Source organism: Pelecanus crispus, chromosome Z (assembly GCF_030463565.1).
Source record: "Pelecanus crispus isolate bPelCri1 chromosome Z, bPelCri1.pri, whole genome shotgun sequence".
NCBI classification, from domain to species: Eukaryota; Metazoa; Chordata; class Aves; order Pelecaniformes; family Pelecanidae; genus Pelecanus; species Pelecanus crispus.
In genome coordinates this window covers 3,435,167-3,445,413 of record NC_134676.1, presented here as the reverse complement: position 1 = coordinate 3,445,413, position 10,247 = coordinate 3,435,167, and the positions used below count along the sequence as shown (strand labels likewise).

The 10,247-nt window shown below is 50.5% G+C and overlaps 1 protein-coding gene across 2 annotated transcripts; it reads left to right on the top strand.

Annotated features, from left to right (window-relative positions):
• The first annotated feature begins 547 nt into the window (after positions 1–547).
• Positions 548–9,173, top strand: LIPG (lipase G, endothelial type). Of its 2 annotated transcripts, XM_075726324.1 has the most exons (11): positions 548–602; positions 688–702; positions 856–1,064; positions 1,940–2,119; positions 2,859–2,970; positions 4,163–4,387; positions 4,839–5,081; positions 5,584–5,704; positions 6,281–6,499; positions 7,431–7,523; positions 9,152–9,173. In XM_075726324.1, exons 1-11 carry the CDS (start codon positions 548–550, stop codon positions 9,171–9,173), a joined length of 1,494 nt encoding a protein of 497 aa, XP_075582439.1. The 2 variants fall into 2 exon arrangements, with proteins under 2 accessions (XP_075582439.1, XP_075582438.1); XM_075726323.1 differs by lacking the exon at positions 688–702 and having other exon boundaries at positions 548–644.
• The last annotated feature ends 1,074 nt before the right edge of the window (positions 9,174–10,247 follow it).

Below are 10,247 nucleotides of genomic sequence, written 5' to 3'. Positions count from 1 at the left end.
CCGTGACCGCCCCGGGGGGCTCACCTACGCCAAACACCCACTTGTGACCACCCCGGGGGGCTCACCCACCCGGGGACCCACCTGTGACTGCCCCAGCGGGCTCCCCACGCCGAGCACCCACCCGTGACCGCCCCGGGGGGCTCCCCACGCCGAGCACCCACCCGCCCCGGGGGGCTCACCCACCCAGGGACCCACCCGCCCCCACCCCGGGGGGGCTCCCCACGCCGAGCACCCACCCATGACCGCCCCGGGGGGCTCACCCACCCTGGGACCCACCCGCCCCCCGCCCCGGGGGGGCTCCCCACGCCGAGCACCCCCTCGGGCCGCCCCCACGCGTGAGCCCCGCGCCCCGCCCTCCCCGCCGCCGGCGCGTGGCCCTTCCATTCAAGCTGCCCGTGACGTCAGGGAGGGCGTGACCAATGGGAGCGGCGCTGCGGGCCGGCCCCATCGGGCCACGAGCACCGCCCCGCGCGGCCCCTTAAAGCGCCCCGCCGCCCGCCGAGCCCCGCCGTCCGCCCGTCCGTCTGTCCGTCCGCCCGCCCGCGCCATGAGCAGGCTGGCGCTCCTGCTGTGCGCCGGCGTGACCTGCTGCCTGGCGGCGGGCAGCGCTCCGCGGCCGGCGGGGGCCGCGCTGCTGGCAGGAGGTGGGTGAGCGCGGTCCCACGCGGGACGGGGTCGCGGGTGGAGGCGGAGGGCGGGGAGGCGGGGGGGGAGCCGCGGGGGGGGACAGCTCCCGGCCGCTCCGCCTCTCCCCGCGGGGGGCGCGGAGCCGGTCCCCCCTCTCCCAGGTGAGGCTGGAGCGCGGCGGCGGGGCCGGGGGGGCTTTGCTGAGCCGCCCCCTCCGCCCGCTCGCAGATGCCACCATCGCCGAGCTGCTGCAGCCCACCCGGGAGCCCACCCGGGAGCCCACCCGGCAGCCCGCGCCGCAGGTGAAGTTCAATCTCCGCTCCTCGCCGGACGCCGAAGAGGACGGTTGCGCGCTCGCCGTCGGGCAGCGCGAGCGTCTGGAGGACTGCAAGTTCAACGCAACGGCGAAGACCTTCTTCATCATTCACGGCTGGACAGTAAGTATGGAGGATCCCGCGCGGCTCTGGGCGATGCTCAGCCTTCAATTCCCTCCGCTCAGCCTTCCATCCCTCCGCTCAGCCTTCCATCCCTCCGCTCAGCGAGCGCAAACTGCCCTGGAAACGGTCTGCACGTGACAATCTCTTGAATACGTGAGATTTGGGACAACTTGGCGCGTTTTGAGCGCTTTTGGCCTCGTAGTAGCTGCACCTGAGGTCTCTGGAGCAAAGCCATGCGGGGCGTACTTAAGAACTTTGCGAAATCACCCCAACTCGTTCACAGCTGCCCAAGATTGCTGCGCATCTGCGTAATGTGAACGTGGTAAAGGCAACCTGAGATTTACCCTAACGCGCAACTAACTGCCCGCTACGAAGGTGGCACCTGGCTTGACGCACCTGTAGACCTTGCGTAATCTTAGCGGCACATCCGCAATCTCGGCTTCTGCTACGCGGTCTCCTCGATAAAGAAAGAGAGGGCAGAGACAGACTTTGCCAAGCTTGCTGCCTCTGCGCTTGATGTGCGTGGCACCAGGGCACTTAGCAACTCTACCGGGGCTTACGCAAACGGTGCTGCCGGGACTGGGAAATAACTTTGCGCTCTATCAGAATTTCTGAAACTTTTGGGGAAAAGAGCGATAAGGCGGCAGGTAACAAATGCTTCTCCCTCCTGCCTTAAAAGGCAAGGTGGCTAATTACAGCCAGAGTCTCTCAAAACCTGTTTTTCTTACACCATTAGTGCAGCACTGAGCAGCAGTGGGGTTTGTAGAGGAGCATACAACCGGAGCAGAATATGTAAATGATGTACAAATAACTTAACTGTGAATATGTAGTCTGGGTCCTGTGAGCTGGAAACCACCACCTGAATATCTTTCTAGATGAGCGGCATGTTCGAAACCTGGCTGGGCAGCTTGGTGTTGGCTCTTCAGGAGAGGGAGAAGGATGCCAACGTGGTCGTGGTGGATTGGCTTCCGCTCGCCCACCAGCTCTACACCGATGCCGTGAACAACACGCGGATTGTCGGAAAAAGCATAGCGAGGCTGCTCGACTGGTTACAGGTAACGCGAGCTAAGAACGGTCGCTGTTGTAACGCTCCGTGAGGGGCCGTTGCACAAGGGAACGGCGTATTCACCAGCTCCAGCGCTCGCGAGCGAGGAAGGCTCTGGTGTAATCCAAAGCCCGAGGCTTGGTGGGGCAATGGCTCAGAGCTAAGGCGCTGCGCTCGGCCCGCCCGCGAGCAAGCGCTGCGGTGCTTTCCTGGGAGATGCCGCTTTGCGACGTGCTCGGATGAGTGGTGTTGAAGTGGACTTCAAATTGAATTGGACTTCAGATTTGAAGTCCAAATCGAATTGGACTTCAAATCCCGTCTCAGACTGGAGTCCTGTCTGAGCGATGCGAGCGCAGGAGTTGGGCATTCAAAGACAGCGTTGGCTTGGCAAGAGGATGGAAAAAAAGGAAACGGCCCGCGGTGCTACACTTGGCACTCGAGTCCGTGGCCAGTACTGAGGTCTGCTGGCAGCTCCCTGGGGGAAGGCGGCTCCAGAAGCTGCATAAACAAAGAATATCGTAATTGGGGTTGGAAGCTGGGTACTGCGGTGGGTGGCATGCCACAAGTGCCATCCAAACCGCTCAACTTCTACTTGTCTTGACAAAATAAAGAACGAAGCATGCTTGTCTGCCCTCTCCTTCCAATCTGTTCTTAGAATTGGACTTGAGAGTCCTGCAGATGGGAGCGGTGCCAGCTATCCTGAAAGGCAGGGGGACAAATTATCATATCTTTTTTTTTTTTCCTTGCAGGAACACACACTCTTCCAGCTCAAGAACGCCCACCTGATCGGGTACAGCCTGGGCGCCCACGTTGCCGGCTTTGCTGGTAACCACGTCCATGGGACAATAGGCAGAATTACAGGCAAGTGGCTTTTTAAGCGCTCTCCTACCTTCCTTACCGGCAGTGAGTTTCCCCAAAGAGGCTCATTTCCTGTGTTGCTGCGATGTTGTTTTGGGCTTGCTTATTCGGAAATGACAAGTTTCCTACCTGTGGCGGCAGTGGGGAGTATGGGTCTCTTGACATAAGAGAGTATCTTAATTTTGAACCCCAAAGGTAGGGGAGGTTCAATGAAAAACCTTTCAGAGGACAACCTGATCTTGAGTATATTTGAAGTTAAATGTGGGTTCAAAACAAGTCCAGCTCAAGCTCTTACTATCCAAGTCCTAAGCCTCTGAGCGATATTGGGTTTGTGATTATAGCTCATAAACTAATGGAAGTGAGAGTTATTGGGTGCAGTTTGTCCCATGGGATGTTTGGTAAAAAAAACCAAAACGAAACAACAAAACAAAACCCCAAACCAAAAAACCCAACCCCTCATTTTGAAAATATCTTGAAGAGAGTGCTTCGGAATCCAGAGGAAGGCTGATTTCAACCTGTGAGAACTTAGGGCATGTACAAGGGGTTGCATTAAGTGTTTCAATGTGACACTGGCAGTGAGAATTCCTCAGAGCCTAGCAATAAATATTGGTATTTATTTAAGCAGGAAAAAGCACCCAACAGTCAAGTTGGGGAATGGCTCAGGAGCACAGCTTCAGGTTGTGGGTGAGGCTCAGAGATTAACAGAAAGTCCCAAACCCATCATGGGATCCCAGATGCAGGAATTACCCGCCTGCTGCTTAAACTTGTATTAGTCCCTCCGTATGTCCAGTCTGAAAATAGGCTAAATGTAGCCAAGGCAGTTTTGGCTACCAACAGTCTCTGTGGGCTGCTAGACCTCTTCTGGTGTTCAGTCATCTGCTGCCTCTTAAAGTATCTCTTCGCTGTGACCTAGCAAAGGCTCGTTGCTTCCAACAGGCAACCTGAAGCCATCGCTGTAGAGTGGACTGGTGCTACCACTGGGTTGTATCGCACCAAAAGTGGTATGGGACGTCTTCATTTGTTCCCCCAGTGAGCCCACGGTGAAGAGACCTTGAGGGACAGTATCTGCAATGAGGCAGGGACTGTCTGCGTAGCACCCGGTTAGGAGGGCTGCTAGCAGCAGGCCCCTGGCTACGTTCTGTATGAAATAACCCAATTTTTCACCTGGCATCTCATGTACTGTCTCTAACACCAGGCTTGGATCCCGCTGGCCCTATGTTTGAAGGAGTGGACCCTAGCAAGCGCCTCTCCCCCGATGATGCTAACTTTGTGGATGTCCTACACACTTACACAAGGGAAACACTAGGTGTTAGCATTGGGATCCAGATGCCTGTAGGCCACGTTGACATCTACCCCAATGGGGGAGACTTCCAGCCTGGCTGTGGATTAAGTGATGTCTTGGGAGCAATTGCCTATGGGAGTAAGTTCTCATTACTTGTTTTGCCTCTGGTCGGTGTAGACTTCTCACAAATAGACTTGGCTTGATGCAGGGGGATGATCTGATTTACAAGAGCAGAGAAAACTATTTTTTCCTTCTAAACTGCCTGTGCTACTCAAGATAGTTGCTAGAAACTAGACCTGCTTTTAATTCTGAAGTAGCATGTTCTCTAACACCTGATCATAAACTATAGTCATCTTACGCTAGGTCTAGAATCCTCTTTAAATCTCTTTTCATGGTAGACACTAAATCATAACTCCTCTTCAAGGGCCTTGTACTAACCTCTTGAATTGCTAGTGTTTGAAAAATGTTCAAGTTTGGCCATGCTCAACTCGTGCTGGGCTACAAAAAGGTACAGCTCACTGTATTTTATCAGCTGCTGGAGTGACAAATGTTTACACAAAATGCATCCCTTGCAACTCTGCTTCTCTAGCAATTGGTGAAGTTGTTAAATGTGAACACGAGCGGTCTGTGCACCTCTTCGTTGACTCCCTCGTGAACCAAGATAAACAAAGCTTCGCCTTTCAATGTACCGATTCAAGTCGCTTCAAGAAGGGCATCTGCCTGAGCTGTCGGAAGAACCGCTGCAACGGCATTGGCTACAACGCCAGGAAAATACGGAACAAAAGAAACAGCAAGATGTACTTAAAAACAAGAGCTGACATGCCGTTCAAAGGTACGCTTTCCCTCTTAAAAAGAGCATAAACTCATCTCTAGGAGTGGACTCCCAAAGTCAATGCTGGGAAGGATGTAGAGGTAGAAGAGGAGCATCACCTCAAAGCAGCACAGCACTAGACATTAGTCTTTTGCCATTACCTGGCTGCATTGCTGTTCTGTGGCATTGCTGTGCTCCTTCCTCCGTGTAAAATCAACAGGGCTCCGGCCATAAGGATGCTCTGCCTTTTGAGCAGGACTACAGCTTATGCATGTCATACTTGCAAGAGCACCGCAACCTTAAAGCAGCATAAGGTCTGAGGAGCCCTCCCGAGAGTGGACCTGCCCTTGTTGTATAAATGTCAACTTTATAATCAGTAAGGGCAGGAAAAAGTGATCAATGATGTCTCAATAAATACAGGGTCTAGCCTTTGCCAGCCAACACTATTTCACAAAGAGCGATGCTGAGCAATGTTGTCTCCCAACAAAGTGGTTCCATCTATATTCTCCTTGTTTCTCTCCAGTCTACCATTATCAGATGAAAATGCACGTCTTCAGCTACAAAAGCTTGGGAGAGGCTGACCCCACTTTCTCCGTCACCCTTTATGGCACCAACGGAAACTCTGAACCCCTCTCTTTAGAAATGTAAGTAAGCCGGCGTGTTGTGCTTGCTCTAGGTAAGAAGGCCGCTGGGACTAGACAAGGTGGCATTACTCTTTTTCCTCTAGGAACACTAGCATTGCACCTGAGCCTAGCAGCCTCACGTTATCACCGTTCAAAAAACTTTTCATCCAGTAACTTAATTATGATTTATTGCTGAGAAAGCAATCTGATGTGCCCACTCCCCTATATATTAGCCTTCATGGCTCGTTGTTGAAGTACTTTGTTGTGCTTTTCCCCTCTACCATTTGGACATAGCCTGAAAGCACCCATATCTCTGGAGGCATTGTTGACCTCCTTTAGCCTCTCCCAGAAGAAACATGAGGCATGAAATTCACTTTTAAGCTATGGAAGGATGGCTGAGCCGAATACACGAGGCATTGTATTGAACCAGCTATCTAAGCTCACTTTCTTTAGTGTAATCGGTAATTAACTGGTGACAGTTGAATGTGGGGCACTTGATAAGCTGCAAAGGGCTCTGTTTAACTTCTTGCATGGAATGAAAGAGCATCTGGCATGCTTCCATAAGGAAGAAATGTTGAGAGTCTGCTTGTCTTTTAGGCTTGATCAAATCGGCCTAAATGCTACCAACACTTTCCTGGTCTATACTGAAAAGGACATGGGTGAACTTTTAAAAATAAAGCTCACCTGGGAGGGAACATCTCAGTCATGGTACGATCTGTGGAAAGAGCTGAAGAGCTACTGGTATCGGCCTGTGAAGTCTTTCCAGGAACTGCATATCAGACGTATACGTGTGAAATCCGGGGAAACGCAACAGAGGTAATAATTGTCTTAGAACATGTGAGCTGACTTAAAACTTCAATCAATAGGAGGAATATTCAGAATCTAGCAAGAAAAGTTGGGGGTTTGAACTTAGCTGGTACCTTGAACTGTCCTTTCCTCTTTGGTATCACCAGCTAATGCATCCTCATGGTGTAGGAGAGCAGGCTACTCGCCAGCAGGAGGCTGCAAGCTAGGCTTTAAGCAAAACTAGCTGCTGCAGATCAGATCTGAGATGTTCTTTTGCTTTACTTAGTCCCCAAGGGCAGGCGAGACAGTGTCACAGTATCTAAATTAACCTACTTCAAGATGGTTTAGATGACACCTGAAGGGTTGAAGTACTGACAACGCCCAAAATACTGAAACATAGATAGGCATGGCTACTATTTACGTGCATAATGTGCTGATTTGACACAGCAAGCTAGACCTAAAACTGCAACCGGTAATGTGGTGACACCAGCTCCTTAAGCACTGTATTGCTCCTTCCGAGATCTCTGTAATTGGAAAGCTACCCGAGCAACCAAGAAGAAGTAAAGCTGCCAAGCATGTAGCACTGCACTCCCAGATCTTGTGTTAATGTTGTTCTGAAGGTAACCCAGATCTGTCAGAGAACAGCAGTTGATATTGACAATTTTCCCACCTTTCTCAGAGCTTTAAATAAGCATCACCTATCATCCTGTAAGCTATTCTGCATCCTGGTTTCTACAATGCATGAAACATAGGGGTAGTAGAAGCAAGGATCCCCAAATAAAATATTAAAGTAGGAAATAAAAGAGCCATTCAACAGGCTAATGGTGTATCAAGATGCTCCACAGGAAGGATGTCAAATCAAACAACTTGTCCTAGAATGAGCTGCGGTCCATATTTCATGTTATTTGTTAATCATGGAGACAACAGGTACCTTCTCTTGACTTCCGATTCCTCCTCCTAGGTTTGCTTTCTGTGTGGAGGATTCCCAGCTGACCAGTATATCTCCTGGTAAAGAGCTCTGGTTTGTGAAGTGCGCAGAGGAATGGCGAAAAAGGTAGGGAAAAATCAGTTAAGAGAAATCCTGTCTGATGCATGTGGCTGTGCCGGGATGAGTAGAGCCAGTTTTGTTTGTTTAGACTCCTGGAACCTCTTTTTCTTTCAAAAAAAAGAAAAAGTTAATAAATTCTAGCCCAAGATTCCCAGCTATTAGACTTAATTTTCATGTATGCCTTGACTATAACTAACTAGGTGATATTATCCTCACTTCTGATCCTGGTTTGTCACCTTGGACCTTTACGTGCTTACTACCAGATTGGTATAACGTGATCCCTGGGCCTAAAGAACCTGTCTGCTTGCTATTGTGGTAGATGCTAAAAATGAGGTACTAGCAATACCCAAGATCCTTGCGATAGTGGAGAGCTAATTAGAGGCATCTGTTAACTGCCCTGTAAAACAGAGGAAAGCTGGGCGTGCAGGGCATTCCCTCAAAAACCGTTTCAGCCTGGTCGAAGATCTTAAGCTGCCAAGAAATCTCTTGATGAAGTTTGGGCTCAACTACATGAGCAAGACACAGCTGAGGACTTGCCACGCTGTTGCAGTAGTGACTCCTACTGCTTCATCTCTGGCCACGCTAATCTCTTCTGGTTCAGGAGCATCCTAACTCAGCTGTTGCCGGAGAAGTTCAGCCCTGCTTAACCTCTGGGTGACTTTCCAGACACCCTAGCATCAGTCCTCAGAGCATGACTTCCAGTAAGTCTGGTCCCAGCAGCGACAGCTTGATTGCTTCAGACTGCCTCCAGTCATGTTTTGAATGAATCCCCTGTTCGTTTGGCTAAACGATCATCTCCTTCAGATAAAGCCCGGCCTTTTGGCCTCTCTTAAATTTCAGTTTGTAAACTTCGAGCTTTGTCGCTTCTAATCCGGAGACAAAGTGCTTGTTAGGGCTAGCAAAGCCCTCTGGAAGTCGTGCTTTGCGCATCCCTCTTGGGCGGCAGAACCCAGCTCAGAAATGTGAGCTGGTACCGTTCCAGGCTTGGCAGAAACCAGCAAGCTGTGCTACACAGAGTAGCAAACAATTCCGTGAATGAAACCCCTGTGCAAAGACTTGCTGCTCTGCCACAAGTCTTGAAAGATCAAGTAAATATTCCTGCAGGTACAATAAAAGGCTGTTTTGATATGTTACTCTTTAACCCCCATAAAACAGAATTGCTGGCAGATGGGCCCTTCCTGCTTTACTCCCGGAGCACAGCTTTCGCACGCGGCAGAGGAGCAGATCTGAGCTCCAAAGCGCTATGGTTTCTAGGAAATGATCCTTCCTCCCAGAGACCACGAGCAATTACTTGCTGTTCAGCTCTCCATTCCTGCCAAGTCACTGCAAGATTATATCTCCCTACTTGGAGACTGAGTCTGCAAACATCTGTCCACCCCGAATGGATCTGAACAGGCAGAGTCTAGTGTCAAGACCTGTAATTTCTGTTTGCAGCCTACTTGCATGCTTCAGGCTCTCATTGCGTAGCTACTGGGCAAAGTGCTGCTTTGACAGATTAAAATACAGATTAAAATACCAACCTGTACTGTCTAAACCTGTTCTTGGTGTCCTAGAGTTTCTTAGGAATTATTTATTACTCCTCTTAACTTCTACATTTAACTAGTTTGGTTTTTTTTCCTCTCTGCTTTTCCCAGATCTGTCTCAAATTTGCTCTGAAGACTTCTCTAAAGACTCACAACTGAGCAACCTAGATGCATGAAGACCACACAGGTGGAAAAATGCTCTGGCAAAAAATCTGGCTTGGTAGCACTTAAAGCAACTAGGTCTTCAGGACAAAACGTCTTGGATCAGATGCAAGAAACTGAGGAGCAATTGATGGACTGTGGTCCTAGACCTAGAATAACTAAAACTGCATTCTCCCTTCCCCAAGGAGCCTGGTTTGTGCATTTAACCTTGCCTTGACCTGTTACACGCTGCATTTCCTGCCTGCTCCCATTAACCAGGACTACAGATGAGATCTTCCCAGATCTAGACCTCAGCAATGATCTTCTGGTCTAGCCTGCCAGTGGAGTTGAGAAGATAACCATGCTAACTGCCCGTCAGCCTGTTGGCGACAGAGCTGCCAAGAACAAATTAGCATCTAGCGTAGGAGTTACCGTGGGTCTAATAGCACTATGGGCTGTGGGAAGATGAGACCAGCACAGGTCAAGTGCCTCGGGTTGTTCAGGGGAGGGGTGGGAATAAGCACAATGCCACTTAACTCCAAGTTGTCCTTTGCTTGCCTTAAAAATAATGCATTCTGTGTCTGGCTGATACTGCGATCTCTCTATATTACCTCAGAAGAAGGCAGTACTCCATCCTCCCTGTACACAGTGCAGATGGCAGGTGATGGTGTTGGCAGCTTCTCCTCGCTCCCCAGTCAGCGCCTGCAGTGAGTCTGTCCGGTCCCATGTGTTGATCTCTTTGTAAGAGGCAAAAGGCAGCTGCCCTTCTCCTGACTGTAGGGGAGGAGGAAGGTAACGAAGTGTACTGCTTCAGGAGAGCTTTGCACCAGTCCTTTGAACTACTGAGAATGCCTTCACCTCTGCTCAGATGCTGTTGTAGTACCAGTGAGTAATTAAGGCCTTAGTTTTGTGCAAAGTATTTAACTGAGCCAAACAGGCAACACCCTACGCTCATTGCCACAACATCCTGGTTGGATTCCCTGGTGCCAGATGAACTTGGCTTTGCTCCGAGTTTGACAGACTCCCTACAGCTGTCCTGTTTGCTACAGCAGATCTTATCAGAGGT

Coding starts and splice junctions, on each gene's coding strand:
- LIPG (XM_075726323.1), top strand. CDS start 548: ATGAGCAGGCTGGCGCTCCTGCTGTGCGCCGGCGTGACCTGCTGCCTG. Junction 5,082..5,583: donor AGCTGACATGCCGTTCAAAG/GTACGCTTTCCC, acceptor GTTTCTCTCCAG/TCTACCATTATCAGATGAAA. Junction 5,705..6,280: donor GAACCCCTCTCTTTAGAAAT/GTAAGTAAGCCG, acceptor CTTGTCTTTTAG/GCTTGATCAAATCGGCCTAA.